The sequence below is a fragment of the Amphiura filiformis genome, chromosome 9, assembly GCF_039555335.1.
Source record: "Amphiura filiformis chromosome 9, Afil_fr2py, whole genome shotgun sequence".
Lineage (NCBI taxonomy): Eukaryota > Metazoa > Echinodermata > Ophiuroidea > Amphilepidida > Amphiuridae > Amphiura > Amphiura filiformis.
In genome coordinates this window covers 26899703-26918409 of record NC_092636.1, presented here as the reverse complement: position 1 = coordinate 26918409, position 18707 = coordinate 26899703, and the positions used below count along the sequence as shown (strand labels likewise).

Genomic DNA, 18707 nt, shown 5'->3' with positions numbered 1-18707 from the left:
GCATACATGAATGGGAATTGAACTAGTCATAATGTTCTGTGTAAGGTTACATAATTCTTCCTTTCATGTATGCTGCCAGTTCGAGGCTCTCCCCGCACATAGTGCATAATGGCGGAACCGTGCAAGTAGCGAATACCATGGATAACGCCTTTTCAATACAGGTTATCCACTTCACTCATGTGTGACTTCTAACAAAAGGCGCCGGTTCCCGTAGTATTCCTCATTCAAACCAATTGAATGCACGACCTCAGAGTTACCTTCCTGACTTTGGCGGGCTATTTTGAAACAGTCATGGTTGCACATGCAGGTACTTCTTTTGAAAGTCCTAAACAAGGTATAGCAGTCGCTGATAGGATATGCAGCTTATAGAACACAGATAACCTCTATTGAAAACAGAATAAAACATGTCCTTGATGCTGCAACATTATCCATCAGCAGCTGACAATTCTTGCACCATTGAAAAGTGACTTCCACAGATTATGCACTCTTCCACAGTGTTACTTAGAATAGGAGCACACAAGGTGATAAATACAATTGATTCAAGGTCTATATTGATGACTTCAAATGGGCACAACCTGTCAAACAGGGGTGTGAGAGGCCACAAACCAAAAACGAGGAAAATTACTAAAAACGCTGAAAAACAGCGTAAAATCAGGGTAAAAATGCCAAATATGGACTGATAATAAAAGAAAAGGTGTAAATTTTGGCAACAAAAACGAGGAAATCAGCTGAAAAGAGGAACTCTCACACCCCTGGTCAAATGACCCCAGCTAGGGCAACAATATGAGAAGGTCTATTTTGATACATCATAACCCAAACCCTGGCATAATATAAGTTCAGATAGTAACCTACCATCAATACTACATGCTCCTGTACCATGATCATCTTTATTAACAGTCGCCATCAGCGGTAACCCAGCTGAATGTCGAATTGACCTATCAACAAATGATGCACCATACATCAGTAACCTGCCTATTGCCAATGTGTCCTTGCCAGTCACATAGATGTGTAGCCTGTCTGCCATTTCTGTGTCCTGTTCACATCCAACCAGACAAAAAAAATATCATGTAATTTAAGTGTCAAAAGTCGTCGTCTGCATCACATACTGTCGTATCTCAAAAGGCTGCCTTGTGTGATTTTTTTCTTATTGTCATCTAATTATGATGAGATACACTGTAAAAGTAACTTTATTTATTAATTTTGAGGTATTATCACACTATTACATCCTCATGTCCATTCATAAAAGAAAGACGCATGCTGAAATGTAAAATAGCAATATAAATTTATGCACCAATGATAATAAAAATCACAGCAGGCAGCCTTTTGAGATACGACAATATGTGAAGCAGATGACGACTTGTGACACGGAAGCAGACGACAAAGTGTCACAACAAAGTGGACCATAATAACATGTTAGGGTCTGAAACATGCTCATCCATCTGGACACAGTTCTTTAATCCCAATATGCTTGTACATTCATAGAATGACCTTTGAATATTTGGGTACAAAAACTCATACTCATGACTTAAGGTCAACTTTTGAGCTAGATTTGTTATATGAGGGTTGTTGGACCCTGCCCACCTTGGTCTGGGGCGGACATTTTAAAAATGAATTTAGAAGAGCAGCAACGACATCACTTGCATTACATTCCAGATGTTAAATCTACATCATATGCAAAATTTGAAGAAATTAAATTTAGTCCGTTTTATTTTAGGGCCATTTTGTCTATAACTGGTCTTTACATGTAGCTCTATGGAGAGAGTGCCCGTTGAGGGCGCTATAACCCCATTTTAGGAACAAAAATGTGATTTTAAAAAAACGGACTCGTGCGAATTTTCTAAAATTTTCAGAGTATGTAGTATGAACATGTAGAAATATAATCAAATAGTTGCCTTACCTGCTCTTCTCCTTAAAAATAAAAAGTCCTATACCTCAATGATAATGAAACCTAGGTGTGCCATTGGAAGTGAGAGCATTGTGGTTCAGTTCTTTTTAAAAATCTTTTAGAGATGACATTTTCTTTATTAGGAATGGCAATTCTCTTGATCATGATTTACCGGGGGACACTTAACACAAATGACCATATGGGTAGGCTCCCCCAGAAAGACCCCCCTTTTTGTATTTCGCAGCTCCGAAAGACCCCCTATATTTGACCAAAATAGAGCTCTGAAAGACCCTTGATTTTTATAATTTAAGCTCTAAAAGACCCAAAAATTGCTCATTCCTCATATTTCTGGGTTTTTTTAGGTAATTTTCAACCAAAAGGCCAAGAAAGACCCTTGATTTTGACTGTTGGTAGCTCCAAAAGTCCCCATTTTACTTGTTCACAGCCTGGTTCACAGCTCCAAAAGACCCCCTTTTACCGGTACGCTGTTACTGTTAGCTCCCAAAGACCTCCTGGGGAATTTACCTTTGTTTTGTCCATAGAATCAACAAGACTCAGCAGCATGATCAGTTTTAGCTTGTGGAATGTCCCAGGTGGTAAAATATCTGCACCAAATAAATAGGCTAAACTGGCGCTGAAGCTCCATGGTGAACACACACGATCTGGGGTATCGTGGTAAATTCAAGAATCAATGTTATCAGAGTCAAGAAACAGACATGTGGCAAACAATATTGAAATCCTTTCTCATGCAATTATTATTATATTTTTCAAGGTTTGGCCACTATGCTCAAGTTTGCACTGCACTCATGCAACCAAAGCTGTAGCCATGCCCCCCCCCCCCATGCCAATCCGGAAAAAGGGTTCACTTTTCTGTAGAAAACGTTGAAAGTCAGCACCCCACCAAAATAAATGCGGGCTATGGACCTGCATGCGACGCTAATTTATGCATATTGATCAGTGCAATACTTTTTTTCGTGAATGTTATCCTGACACTTTGCTGCAGCTGTGCTATGCCATGTGATTTTTTTGCCCTCAAAGACATTCACAGCAAGTGGGATAAAATATTGAGTTACCAGAACTCTTTAATGCTAGCTGGAATAACACCTAGATGTACAATCTATGTACTATATAAGGCCTAAAAAATTGTTTGATTACGTAACATAAAAAAAAAAATTAGGGTAAGTATGACGGGAGTTTTTTTTTTTTTTTTTTTTACTTTTTAAGCTGTAAATATTGTTTGATAAAGGCTTTGGAACTTTTTTTCTTCTTTTTTTCAAAATTTATTTATTTTTATTTATTTTTTTGCAAAAAAAAAAAAAAGTTAGGGTCGGGCCTAATTTTAGGGTAGGTCGGGTTACGGCAATCAAACAAAAAATTTTTTTAGGCCTTATGAGTTTAAAAATCTAAGTTTCTCTAAGATGAAAAAAGTCTTAGGGTCACACGCCTCTTAATATCAAAATTAAATATGCATTATGATTATTCTATTTAAAATCTACACTACCTCTATGGAAGATTTTGGAATTATATTGCACAGGGGGAGTATAAATTTCAAATGGAATTAACACATTAGGCAGCTCTATTTGAATTTCATACACCCTCTGAGAAAAATTCACTCTGAATCTTCCACATAGGGAGGGCGAGTTTCAAATAGAGTTGGTTTATGTGGTAATTCCATTTAAAATTCATACTCCCCCTGTGAAAGATATTTCCCAAATCTTCTACAGGGGGAGTGTGGATTTGTAATGGAATAACCTAATTGTTTGATTTCAACTATCACAGACGTTCATTTTTTTATTTACCTCTGTATAGATCACTTAGGCTAGTTGGAATTTCACCGGCCAATGAAGAGAACAGTGGTGTCTGTGTCTGCAAAAGTTTTTAAGCCAATATGGGTATTTGACAAATGATATACATTTATTCATTTAACATATTTTAATTACAGCCATAATGTGTGATTTGCTCCACAGCGGCGCTCTTAATTTTTCGTGAATTTCTACTTTTAGCATGATTGTAATGTCCAATGCTGTACTAAAATACCATGTAAAAGACTAAGTCTTAATTACAGTAAAATTTAGAGTTTTTATAATAATTACCTTAGATCCCTGGTTTTATTCGTCAGTTCCCACATAGTGCTCCACAGGCAAACGACTAAGTGGTTTTTTTTTTAATTTTACCTAATTATTTCAGCTTAAAATGATTAGGAAACCTCCTTGACAGTTGTTACTAATATTATATAATAATTTTTGGCAAAGAATAACAAAATTAAAATTTGACCAAAATCATAGTTTATGGCATTAAATTATCATTCCAAATTGAAGTTATCAGGAAAAGGAAAAATTTAATGACAGAGGATGAAAAGAATAGAGAGTGGTTGGACACAAATAATTAAACCCTATGAAATAAAATCAACAAATAATAACTTCAAAGTAGAATATATTATACGGGATATTATAACAACAGCATCTTACCTTATAAATATTATTTGCCTGTAAAACAATATTAAACAAAAGTTTTATTATAAAATTATATGTGTTATATAAACTCTAATCTTAATACAGACATTTTAATCATTAATTTTCAAATTGTACTCTCTGGCACAGCATTATTACTCACCAGGTAACAAAGAATGAAACAAAGATAATCTTTTTTTATTTTACAGATAAATTATGACAAGTTCTTTTCTCCATAATTTCATGATTTGATTTACCCTAATCCAAAACATGTAAAATACCAAGGGTAAAATATTCTTTCAACATTTACACTGATGCAACATTTTTTTTCAATTGAATAGTAAAATAGTAAAAAATTTACCAAAACTACTTGTGGTAGGCATATTCACTTAGACCTATTTTAGGCCAAAACTATTGTTGGGCCATATTAATATGAAATCGCACATTTTTGCATGTTTTGTGTGCCACGTTACGAAAATAATACTGCAATTTCTCCCCCTGGATATTTTGTGATTAGAGTAGGCAAAATTGAAATGCATAAAACATTCTTATGCAAATCTGCGCCAAGAAGGAACCAACTTTGAAAGCAACAAGACTTATTGCTCTGCATGCTAGCCACAGGCTTCAGCATAAAAAGAGATATTTTCTCAAAATATCACAAGCTTAAGCTATCTCAAAAACCACTGAACCAATACTAGGCTTGTTTGTACTCATTTTAATGCATTTTTTATGCTGATTCCATATATGGTCATGACAATGTACACCTCTGTTAATTCAAGTTTTAAAATTTGTGTCAAACTTGACGTCTGCAGTTGACACCCGCGTTAGAGGGTTAAGAGTAACTGGAACTACCCAAGAGATAAGGATTAGAGTTAGGTTTTAGGGTTAGGATTAAGACATTAGGGTAAAGGCCTAGGATTATGGTTGGAGGTGGGGACCACTATTCTAAACCTAGAATTATGACCATAAAACTTGCTCCCAAATAAAGACATTAACTCTCTCCACGCTGGTGTCGACTGCAGACGACAGGTTTAAAAAAAAATTCAAAATTCAACAATTTAAGAATTGTTCATATTCATGACCATACTTGGAATCAGCATGCAAAATGCATTAAAATGAGTACAAGCCTAGTATTGGTCCAGTGGTTCTTGAGATAGCTCTTGATATTTTGAGAAAATATCTCAAAACTGTGACTTTTGATGTTGAAGCCTATGGCATTAAAATACTTCCTTACCTCGAATGAAATAGACACTTTAGCATTAGTCGTCATCTGTTTAACAGGCATCCCAATGACAGTGTAACTGCCGCCTATTTGTATGTCTTCCATGAGAGTATCTACAACACATCACATCAAAGGGACTATCATTACAGAGGTGTAAGTGAGGTAACGATCCACTCCCTGAAAAACATACGAGCCTAAAGCGAGCACCTCGCCAAATTTCCAGAATTTGTTTTTGCTCTTTTTATGACCAATTATCATCATCCAATTCCGGAAATTTTTTTTTTTTACATTTCCGGATTTTTTTTTGTTGCCACATTTCCGGAATTCCGGGAATTTCCGGAAGACTTACACCTCTGATCAATAGGAACTGTTCACAAACACTTGTTAAGGGTGGGGCCTGATGCAATAAGGGGGCCTTAAAAATGTTGACCCTCCTAAGGGTGGAGGGGGCTTGAAAAAAATGACCATCAATTTATATGATTTTCTATATGGGGTTGACCCATAATTTTCATGTCAAAAAGAGGGGCCCTAAAATTTTTGAGAGCTGAAAAGGAGGGGCCCGAAAAATTTTTGCAATGAATTTTTTTTTGCATCAGAGACCCCTAACAAGGGTCTGTGAACGGTCCCTTGGATGATTCACAAAATCTAAACAAATATGAAACATCTGATTGTTGCATATTTGTAAAAGGTATTTGCTGTCGTAGTGTGAAGTACATTATAATCACGTAAAAAAAACATAATTTTGAAAAACATTCAGGCGCCTCCTCAGCAAACGTTACGATGTGGCTTTAAAAATCAGGGCGGCCAGCAACCCATAGGGAGGTAAGAGGGGCAGTGGCAGGGGGGGCAGGGGGGAACTGAACAACCTGGCCCCCCTTTTTCTCTGTGCTGCGCACGCCACTGAAGAGGGGGAAAGACACAATTGATTCCAACATCTAACACAGTCGATCTCAACTAGATCTCAATTGCCAGTACTAGAATATGTTAGTGATCATGACTTCCCAACATGTTAAGGGAGGACTTTGTGAGGGAGTGTGTGCACGACTGGGTGGAGTCTAGGGGCCCGCCTTCTGGAAGGAGTGAGCACCCCAGAAGCTCCTTGATTTTAGGGTTTATAAAGGCTCAGATTGGGTATTTTTCACCCCTTTTTTGTTCATGATTTTTGAAAAAAATTATTAAAATTACCGTGCACACTTCGTGTGCCACTTTGTGCACCCACAGATATTGGAACATGCACCGCTTTGACTGACTCCAAGCCAGGCTCCAAGCACCACAAATGGCGTGCACACTGCCAGTTGAGAAGGCCTGATCTAACCCAACCAACATAAAATAAACCCACACAAACAATTATAATAAAACAATACTTACCTCTCAAAAATACACTCATCGATTGATTGTATCGTGCTACACAAGTTTGGTTCTCTGGTGAAAAGCATGTACTTTCTATCATCTCTACCACCACTTTTTCTGTGATTTAAACAAGTACTTGTGAGCTTTTTTAGATACATAATATAAAAATAATTATACATGAAGGCAAGTTTTATGTATGATATAATTAGGGATTCAATCATGTTTCACCGTTGTTCATCACCGATTAACAACGATGCATCCGCGTCGTCCGAGTGGTTTACTTGCCCGAGCGAAGTAAATCATGCATACGTGCCGGACGCGAGTTGTTAATCGGTGATGAACAACGGTGAAACATGATTGAATCCCTTTCAACAACGAAACAAGCTAAAGATGTCTAATTTACATGATTCTTTCATTCGAATGTCCGCTTTGTCATTGCCACTCAACCTTACAAAAAGATCGCGGTATTTCTCTGTTGATATCAGCAACAAAACTAAAGAATAAAGCGGTAATATTTAGCTGTATCGCCAACATAAGAGATCGAGTTCATGTTTACACATATATTCCAGGCATGACGAATTTTACGCGCTCATGCGTAACACGTACGCGTAACCTTGCGTTCGCGTATACGCTACTGGACTGTGGATTCATCACGGATTAACAACGGTTGGCTCCTGTACAAAGGTATAGGAAGAGTTGTTGAATAACATACTACACACACCACTAACTAATGTTCACTCTGAGCAGTGAAAAGCAAATTTGATATGAGTGAAAATGTCATTTCCAATGAAAATAGCACCAGTGGCCCGGCCACCACCTCTTTTAACCATTATGCTTGATATCCCATGCATTCGCTACCTGTTTTCTGGCAAAAGCAAAACTTACGCAAAAGTAAACTCTTGCTAGGTCTTTCAACTAACAGGGATGAAAGTCCACTTTTGACAAAAGGCCTAAATTAGCCTGAAGAACAGTGTAAAAATGAGCAGAATGGTCCTAAAACGGACTGAAAATAAAACAAATGATGTCAATCTGGACTACAAAAAAGCCTGAATTCAGGCAAAAACCTGACAACTTGCATCCCTGCACTAATTATATGTCCATCTGCTATCCCATCATGATGTGTGCAACTTTTCAGGCATCAACACCCATGCCCGGCACCCATGCCTACAAACATAGCTGGAACCTTTGCAGATCTGACCAACTCACGCTCCTGGATAACATTATCAAGTAGACTATATCTTACGCTGTGTATGCTATACATATGTGACGGATATGTTGCAAGTTTTAGAAAGTCCTGTAGAGACAGAGTTCTCAGGGTTTTTTGGGGGGGTGGGGGCATATGGCATATCAGGAAAAAGTGAAATCCTAGACCATAATCTTTAAACTATAAGGTACTTACTACCCAATAGGCCATTTCGGTAATTTTTGAAAGCCTTGAACACAAGTGAAATAGGTATTATGTCATTGTGGATGCACACATTGTCACTGCATACCAGTCAAATGAGGATATTAAAAAAAGGTGAATTGGAAATAATTCAGTAAGGTGCGCTTCAGACTCCTTATTGTACGTGCAATATTGTATGTACAATATTTTTTGTGACGTCAAAAAGTATTGCACGTCCAATAAATATACGTGCCACTGACGAGTTGAATCAGATTAAATAACGAGCTATAACCCTGACGGTTCATTGTTTGCTAAATCCAAGCGAGGTCACCCGAAAATCTATGCAAGAGAAATTTCTACTGCTGCTGATGAAAAATCCTAGAGTGCGTTTGGGTTTTTTTCTGCACTTAACCAGTAGGCCTAATAAATTCATTAACAAATAAAAATAAAATAAACATTTAGAGGGAATGTTTTTACTCACTGCTCATCTGATCCACTTTCCCAGGAAACTAAATACCGATATACTCCTTAGTTTTATCCCTGACTTTCCAGACATAATTATGAGTAAACATCAAATTTAATGTTTACAAAACAATCAAATATATACATTCGTTTGCATTTTGTACATTAATATTAATATTAATATTAATAATGTACAAACATTAAAAAAGGGGGCCTAAGAGTATGTCTATTTTTAATCATATACTAATTCCGCCATGCCCAAACATATTTTATATATGAAATCGTGTAAAAACAGACCACTTGTAAAGCTATGGAACCCCAAATTCCAATCAAAAATAAAAACAACTTTGTTATCAAATACACTAGGCCTATACATTGTATTACAGGATTTTAATAAATAAATAGATTAACACGGATAACGGACGAGAAATATTTGGCAATACCGCCGGATTTACCACAGAGCCAGTGGATATAGAAATGAATTAAAATTAAAACAAATTAAATGAGAAAATGAAAGCAAGGACATTTGGTGAAGTATTGTTTTAGAATGCGAAGGAGTCCTAAATGTTACCCAGGCCCAGGACACTGATTAATGTAAATCGACCCATAGTTATTTTGTCTACTTTTGCCAGCATTCAACCTGTTCAATATAATTTATGCCTATTTTCAATAAAATTCCGAAATATGACGTACGGTAGGCCTATCAACGTTGTATCGTGCACAAATAATGATTCGAGACTATTTCATTTGACACGCTTGTATGGATTTCAAAAGATCGGTCCTATAATAGATATCAAATAGAGAATTACAGCAGGAGGCTTTGAGGATGCCGTAATCCTCTTGACAATCAACCAATCAGAGAGACATATTCAGAAATATGTTCGTGTAGCTGAAACTCTTTCAACTCTGAAATATATATTTCAAGTAATCTCGTTTCACATTTAGCAGCACTTTGGCTTGCAATAAAGCCACGAAGGGACGGTAATGCTAATATACGATTTCAGTCAAATATTGGTGCAAATATACGATTTCGGTCAACTATTTGGCTATTCTTTGCCCAAAATTATGAAATATTTATTAGTAACAACTCTTAGGAGGGTTTTCGAGTAATTTTAACGAAATAATGAGGCAAAATAAAAGAAAACCCACTTACAATTTCGGACGCTTAACTGTGGTGTTCTAGGGGAATTAAGATATCACAAATAACATGTTTAATTCAAAATCGTTGTGGCAAAATATATATTTTCCCGGTACATACTTTTTATTGTACGTGCAATACTTTCTGACGTCACGAAAAATATTGTACATACAATATTGCACGTACAATACGGAGTCTGAAGCGCACCTTAAGCATGTGCCAAGTAATGTCAGCCCTAACTTCAGTAAAGAGGGCACAACACTAAATCACTATATGCATTTTATGTAAGAACGAAATTCGGCTAATATAGTCCATAGTGAATATGAGATTGTAGCGACCATATCTACCGACATGTTTACTATAAATCACTCAATATCAGCTCATATGAATTTGACAAGTGTCTTCAATGATAACATGCAGAAAAAAAACGGACAGTTTATCTCAAAATTCTCTGTGGTGGATTAAGACAACTTCCGATTTTGAAATGTGAGTGGTGTGTTTTGTATATTTTTAGACCTTATTTTTTTTTTTTTTTTTTAGCGAAAAAAGTCAACGGTCATCGATATATGCCGACAAAAGTTTTGGAATCTACAGAAACAGCTAGAAACAGAACTTTAATTTGATACCAAATTTATTTTGCCAAGTATTGCAGGGATGCCAGGAATGACGCTTGAAGTAGGCCGAAATCACACATTATCCTATGGGATGCTTATTTAGTGTTGTGCTCCCTAAAGCATGTGCCAAGTAATGTACAACCAGTATGCCTACATGTTATAAATATAAAGGTAATTCAAAGTATTCAGACTGTACCTCCTAAAACTCTGCAGTTGACATCTTCAATGAGTGTAGAACCACAGTATACGCAGTGAAAATCTCTCCTAGAGATGTTGAAGAAAATGCAAAAAGGGAAAGTAATGAAACAGCAAACATTTGGCAGTGCAGATGTGAAGTCAATCAGTGGCGGTGCCACGCAGGGGGGCATGAGGGAGCAAATTCCCCCAGTCAGAACTCTTGCCCCCCTGTTTCCCCCAGTAAAAACCCAAAATTACGAAAATTTCCACTTTTTGCGGCAATTTTGCGCAAAATTTGTTGATTCCTGAAATTCACTTTGCCCCCTCAATGCCCCCCAAAAAACAACCTGGCTCCATCACAGAGTCAATTCTATAAATCAAAACTAGTATGAGGTTCCTTCCAAAATGAAAGCAAACCATTCAGCAACAAAATAATTATTTTTGATAACAAGTTCCATAAAAATTTGGATAATTCATTAACTTTTTGAAGAAAAAAAACCCCAAAAAACATTACCCCATATTTCATCGTAATTTTTCTTGACACTGCAATAAATCATACCTTTTTAAATGATATAATCTCCATTGGCCAAAGGCTTAACATGAATAACAACAAAGTACAGGAGACAATTTTAGTCCCCATGAGTCACATTCCAATATGGGTGTAATTACCTGATGGTATTGGTCTCCTTGGCTCCTGCTGTATGTAGCCTGATGTACTGGTTATCTGTTGCTCCAACACATTCACTCACAGGGCATCTATATTTGGCCACTTGACTGAATCAAATATACCAATAACAAAAAGTCATCCAAATGGGTATCAGCAGTTGTTTAATACAACATTCTTGGCTTCAGTCAGAAATATCAGTTGAGAGATTTGGTGACTCTACACGAGAAGAAGGTTCCGCAATAATACGCACAATTGTCCTCAAATGCATTTCAATGTGATCGCCTCTATAGTCCACAGACAGCATCTTGTCATGAGTGCCCTAAATGCACACGTCATCGACATCGCGTCATGAGCGCTCTGTAACGCCGCACCGGGTATTGCACTTACAAGAAATGTGCTCACTTCGCAATCATTTTCCGAATTCGGATTTGACTGTAGACACTTTTATCTATGGATGCCCATCTCAGACTGAGGAGATTGCATTGAAACCTTTTAATGCAAAGTCACAATTTGGCTACCTCTTCCCCTTATTATTAAATCCTGCTGCAGTATCTTTGCCTGTCATATTATTAAACTCTTGCTATACTTTGAAAGCGCATCATAAAAAAAGTTTTCATAAGTTTTCATAATTGAAAGAATGAAAGTGGTGTTACTTACGAGTATTCCGTTGGTGTTGTCATACTTATGACTATTCCATTAAATTGATAATAACGAGAATCAAACCTACATGCAGCCAAGTCCAATGGATGTATGTGATAGCTGTAAAAATAATGTCAGGTACATGTAGAGTAGTCAACATGGTCAATTGCAGGTTATATAAAAAAAGGTCAAGAAAATGTTGCCAAATGTTAAAAATATTCAAGTTTTGGCAGACATGATTTTTGCAAATTGTTTGTCATATGTGATGACGCGATCAGGCAAAATGAGTCTGATGTTGATCAAAATCAAAATTCCGTTTTCAATATATCATTATATGAGCCATTCTCAGAGCTTTATTTTGCTGAAAACCCCATCATAATTAAGCGGGCTTCAGACTCCAGTATTGTACGTACAATATTGTATGTACAATATGTACGTTATTTATCTATTGCCATTCTATTTCCAGTAATGTTTAAGTTCTAACGAATGTTTGATGACGAAAAATCGATAATATGTTACATACAATATCTAGCAGAAATATATTATCGATTTTACGTCATCAAACATTCGTTAGAACTTAAACATTACTGGAAATAGAATGGCAATAGATTTAATAACGTACATACAATATTGTACGTACAATAAAAAGTCTGTATACTGCTTTAGACTAATGGTTCCATTTTAGTGTTGCTCAGAACAATAAAATACAAAGGAAGTTGAATACTATTATTGATTATATCTAAAAATCAATATTCCCGACATCCGACTCATTTTGCTTGATTGCATCACCTATGTCATAATATTTTGCAGCAAGTTCTTAAACAAGAGATGTTTTTGAATGTTATCAAAATGTTTTATACCTTTATCATGTTTATATAAACCGGCATTTGAATGTTTTCTGTACATCGTTTTGTTTTTGCTGGGTTGTAATTACATATGTAGGCCTTCGGTTCAATATCTGTCTTCTATTATCTTCTCATCCAAGAAGTTTAGAAAGAGGTTGTGGAACTGTCAATGCCTATAGATAATAAAACCACCGTCAGCTTGAAATTACCAAAACACAAAGAAATTAATCACAGGAACATTTCTGCTTTACAGTGTCTATCAGTGGCATATAGATTTCTTTTTGACATCGGGGATGGGGTTGGGAAAAAATGCTTGAAGTACAGTGAATCCAGCACCTTTTGGCAACAGAATAAGGTTATGGTACAAATGCGCGCAAAGTGTACAAAAAGTTTAGCAATATTGAAGCTAAACTTATGAAATATGGTGTAAAAGTGGAATAAATGTACGTGAAGCATGCAAAAAATTGCACTTTTGGAGCTAAGATGGCCAAATATGAGGTTGATTTGGTCAGAAACCAACATACAGGTGTCAACATGGGGGATTATTGTATGGACCATCCCCCCTAGCAAAATATTGGGGGATTTATCCCCTATTCCCCCGGGATGTACGCCTATGGTGTCTATCCTCAAAAGGCTGTTAAAATGGTCCATTATATTGTGACAGTGTAATAAATGTCACTTGTCCAGTGGCATTGCCAGAACTTTTCATGGGGTACAGCAAACAGGAGGGCAAAGTCAAAAAGAGGGACATTGATGAGGACAAAACCTTGTACATGGTTTTGCAGGTCTATATTTATCACAATAGACTAAAAATTTAAAGTGAAATTTGCATCATTTTTTGCTGTTCCTATATGTTTGAATTTACCTTATACTGAATGAAGGACTGTTCCTCTTTTTCACTTAGGAAAACCCCAAAAGAGGATTAAGTGATTTATGTAGAAGTACAAACCTTTGAAAAGGAGGTAGATGTGTTATTTTTAGGTTGACAATGACTTGGCTGCTCTTTATATCACCTGGAAGTAATGACAAGCATTGGATTGTAGTCAGGCATACCTGCAACAAAGAAAACAAAAGAGTTTTTTAGCATGTTTAGTGACATTAAAAACTAAACAAAATAAAGTTAAGCCAACAGGCATGACAGGATTTATAAATTATAGTTAACTTTAGCAAGATTTTTTGCTAATTTGTCAAGCATTTGCCAAGTGATCAATATTTTCAGAATAGACAAAATTAAGATATAGAGTTTAGACCCAAAGAGCAGAGGGGTAAGGTGATCGGGAGCATCTGTAGCTTGCGATGCATCATAAAGTAGTGATGGGCCCTACAGACACACCACCTTTCATTGTGTGTTTGCAGAAGCTACTGTCTTGAAGAAGTCAAATGGACTATTTACCATTTTCCACCCTGATGTGACAGTGATGTCAACGCGTTGAGGCAGCTGTTTCGCGCAGGCATCTTTAAAGCTCTTTAAGCGTGTGCGCGTGTAGGCCAGTGTTGTGAGCAAATATTAGTGAATGAAGTTGCATGCGCCCAATGAAATGCGCACTGACAACACTGCCACATCAGGGTGAAAAATGGTAGATACTTTGTAGCTCTTTGTGAAGTTGTCTGTTCTCAGTTTCCCTGCTTGCTATTGCAGGGGCTCAGTGGCGGCGCCACAGGGGGAGGGGGAGGCAAATGTAGAACTCTTGCTCCCTCCCCCACCCCCGTTTCCCCCAGTAAAAACCCAAAATTACAAAAAATTTCTCTTTTAGCGGCAATTTTGAGGAAAATTTGTTGATTTTTCCCCACCTGAAATTTGCTTTGCCCCTCAATGCCCCCAAAAAACTCCTGGTGCCGCCAATGCCGGGGCTATTGCGTTTCTTTTAGCATGAATCTCATCAATTTTGATTACTTACTTGTTGGAAGATTTTCTTTGCTAACTTGGGATTATGGAGAACAACATCATTCAGAGGATCTGAAAATAACAGAATATTACCTCATTGGATGGTATCTGCATGTATTGAGAAAAGTTGCATGGAGAAAGAGAAGGAGGAGGAAAAAGAGGGACAGATGAATAAGAATTATATTTGGAAGAAGAATAACATATGGAAAAGTTAGGCCCACTTTCGTGCAGAAAAGATTTGACCAGTCAACTGTGCTATGAGTATGCACAATAATGACCTATCGTCATGCATGCATGCACGCACATCATGCATAGGGAGTTTATTGACGATCAATGACCCCGGTCAATAGACATCCGGGTTCACCATGCTCGATAGTAGCTATCGGCTGATTTGTCAACGTATTTTAGGGCCAAATGTCACCCTGTTCCCCTTATCCAATCAAAACAAGTTTTATATCACAAGAATCCTTAGCTCAAGTAGGTCAATAAACCAGCTGTGTTCTTAGAAAAAGTCCTGTCACTTTAATTGGCTGTTACATTTAACGCGAGTAGCCCCCGAAAAAAGTGAAAAATTAGCACATTTTCCATTGACGGCACAGAATTTTGAGCGTAATAATAAGCTTTAAAGTTAAAAAGACACCCTGTTCTCATCATCAGAAATCTTTGAAGTGAGGTTTTTATTGATAAAGATACTTTTAACATGCTAATTCCGGGCGTGTTCGTGTAAATTTTATCAACACATGAGCAGCATGCGGGTAGATAGAACAGCAGAGAGGGAATTCACCCATGATTTCCCATGGTTAAGCGGCGTGCATGACAATCGCTGAGCAAATGCACTCAACTTTTCCATATGTTCAAGTAGAAGAATTAGATGGATATAAAGAAGATTGAAAGAAAGAAGACAAAGACAAAGAAGCAAGATAAAGCAAAGAAAGATGATGACACACAAGAAGATGATGAAAGAAGAAAGAATTAAACAAAGACGTAAGCATGGTAAGAAAGAATACAAAGGAAGAATAATGCATCCATATACATGATATAGACCTACATAATAAGAAAAGAACTTGAGCATGATAAGGAGAGAGATCAAGGATCAGGATTTTATCCGGATTTTTATATCTACAAATTGCAGATGGCATTAACATTTCATGATACTGTACATCAACTTCTGGAAGATCAACATTAAACTACGTACAGTATATGTACATACAAGCTCATACATGCAGTGATTAAAGTTGTAAAAAAATTGTGTGTAAATCAAACAAGGTGAAATGCAAGCTGCAAACTTTTGACATACCTTCTATCTGTAAGGGATTGACAGTCAGCATGAAGAAGAACACACCAGCTGAGACATTCTAAGGGAAAAACAGATAACAAATCCCCAATTATTTATAGTGAAAGAAGTTAGGCCGTATAAAATTAATGTTTTGGTTCTCGTCCATTGTGGTTCTCGTCCAGAGGATTTTCATGAATTGATGAGGGAGGGAGGTGTTTTTTTTTTTTTTTTTTTTTTTCACCCCCCGACCACCAGTTTTTTATATATGTTTTTTTTTTCTCCCGCTTCTTTTTTCAATTCTTGTACCCTTTTTTTTTTTTTTTTTTTTTCAAATGTGAGATTCTGAGGATAAACCCCTAGAGTACCACAAAAAGACTTGGAAGTGATGCTTGTTCTCTAATAAACTTATTTATATGTATGAAGATTTCATAAATCATTCCAAAGTCTAAAAAATTGAAAAATCTAAAAAAAAAAAAAAAAAATCTGACAAATCCCAGAAATTGAGGAGGGAGGGACGAGAACCAAAATATTAATTTTACACGGCCTTACACAGGCCCAGGCACAAGATACATTTGAACTTTGAGATCATGCCCAATGTAGGCTCTGGGAATGTGGGCTGCGAATCATGTAATTGTTATTTATAAACTTATGTACAATGTGACTGGCCCTCATGTCCAAACTGAAAAATGTTAGAAACCCCTGCTCTAAAGTGCGACCACACACAATGTTGGGCAATCAATCAATAATTAGAGAACTACTCTCCAGGGTAGAATAAAATCATGCACAAAGTATTTTTTATTACAATCACAAGATACAAAATATACTCATATAGATGAGTTGACCTCAATGTTTATCAACAAAGGCAAGGGACTGGTATATCTTTATGCTTGAGTGAACCCCATGCAACCACTACACTGTTCAATAGTCTTATTGTGATGTGGCGGGAGTTTTAAAAACACGAGCCCTGAACAAAATATGATGTGCGTGCATACTGCCAGGCAAAAAACAATGGAAATTGTGATGATGCGTGCGCATACTGTCAGGCATTGATGTCAGAAGTCTTGCTCATCTATAGCCTAGCTCTTTATTTTCCTGAAAACTGCACTGGAAGTTGAATTCTATTTTGGTTTTAGGTTTTTGAGCTTAAAGTCATACCACTTTTGAATATATTCGTCACATCTCTGTTATCAAAGGCAAGTGACATGTATGGTCCTTTTAAACCAATGCATGCTGCTTCTTGTAGCAATTCTATAACTCTTCATCTACCGCTGATCCTGAGGTAGGTGATCATGACCCAGCAAACACAAAAACGTTTTGAAAACGTTTTAAATAAGTTATATTTTGGCTTTTGGTTTAGGTAAAAACGTTTTAAGAACATTAAAATGTCGGGTTATATAAAGGTCATGATAACGCTTTTAAAACGCTTTTGTATGAAAAATACACTACAACAATATTTTTAAATGTTTTCAAAAAATGTTATTGTAAACTATTTTTGCAAACATTTTTGCCAAATATTTTGTCAATACTTAAATAACATTATGTTAAAATATTTGAACCCAGCAAACACATAAATGTTCTTAAAATGTTTTTTCAAAACATTTTAATAACATTTAAATGTCGGGTTATATAAAGGTCATGAAAACATTTTTAAAACGTTATTGCAAACATTTTGGGCAAACATTTTTCGCAAAATATTTTATCAACCCCAAAATAACATTCTGTTTAGAATGTTTTGTATCAAGTTTTCAAGAATGTTTTTGGAATGTTATCAAAACGTTTTATACCCTTTATATAACCCGACATTTAAACGTTTTCTGTAAAACATTTTTGTTTGCTGAGCAGTATATTATCAAAAAATGTTTTTTAAGGTTATGAAACTGTTTTATACTCTTAATATACCCTTTATATTACCCGACATTTAAACGTTTTCCGACAACCTTTTATAACCTTTTGCGAATGATGTCGAAAACGTTTTGTGTTTGCTGGGGAGTCCCTAGTATATGAAACCTACACTTGAAGTTGAATTCTTTTGGATTCTGTCGGTTTTTAATCTTTGAATTTGAGCGAGTCAAAAGCCTACCTCTTTATTATGAATATATTCTTCACATCTCTGTTTTATCAGAGGCAACTGAGATGTTTGGTCCAAGTAAACCAAGGCTGCTTCTTTTAAGAGTTGCAACTCTTCTTCATCTACCGCTGAGCCTGAGGTGGTCATCGACTCATGAGTCATTAGTAGTGAAGCATGGGTTGGTTGAGTTTTGCCCACAAAGTTGATGCCTTCATTCCAGGGCAATCCAGGACCAGGTTAATCTGAAAATTGCAAAACAAATCATCACTCATCAGCTATACTCGGATCACCTCGCAATAGGTGGGACTCATAACCAGGCCCATAACCTGGATTTATGGGGGGGGCAAGGGCTTAGGCAGCCAGCTTGTAGGGAGTGTTTTACACGCCCAAATTTGTAAATACACACCCATTTTTGCCCACATGGCCTATTGTACACAATTCTTAAATTTACACACCCAGTTTTTTGAATTTACACACCCAAACCTTAAAATCCTGCCTAAGACCCGAGGAAGGGGCTAATTTTGAAAAAGTGGACTTTTTTCAAAATTTGGACCTTTGTGGACAAGGGGGGGGGGAATTTGGACCTTTTTTGACCAAAAAGGCATACAAAACCTTTCATTTTTTTGCTCGCTACAATTGCAAATG

The 18707-nt window shown here is 36.6% G+C and overlaps 1 protein-coding gene across 2 annotated transcripts in view; it reads right to left on the bottom strand.

The window, feature by feature from the left end:
* Window positions 1-18299, bottom strand: part of LOC140160813 (minichromosome maintenance domain-containing protein 2-like) — a 31624-nt gene extending 13325 nt beyond the window's left edge. For both annotated transcript variants that reach the window (XM_072184122.1, XM_072184123.1), the window contains exons 1-13: window positions 18075-18299; window positions 16016-16073; window positions 14732-14790; window positions 13783-13886; window positions 12007-12108; window positions 11352-11456; window positions 10702-10769; window positions 6926-7024; window positions 5570-5670; window positions 4354-4371; window positions 3685-3751; window positions 2411-2547; window positions 853-1033 (exon numbers count right to left, since the gene is read on the bottom strand). In XM_072184122.1, coding sequence (XP_072040223.1) covers window positions 853-1033; window positions 2411-2547; window positions 3685-3751; window positions 4354-4371; window positions 5570-5670; window positions 6926-7024; window positions 10702-10769; window positions 11352-11456; window positions 12007-12108; window positions 13783-13886; window positions 14732-14790; window positions 16016-16073; window positions 18075-18224 — 1249 coding nt within the window. In that variant the 5' untranslated portion in view covers window positions 18225-18299. The remainder of the gene's footprint in view (window positions 1-852; window positions 1034-2410; window positions 2548-3684; window positions 3752-4353; window positions 4372-5569; window positions 5671-6925; window positions 7025-10701; window positions 10770-11351; window positions 11457-12006; window positions 12109-13782; window positions 13887-14731; window positions 14791-16015; window positions 16074-18074) is intronic.
* Window positions 18300-18707: the final 408 nt, after the last annotated feature.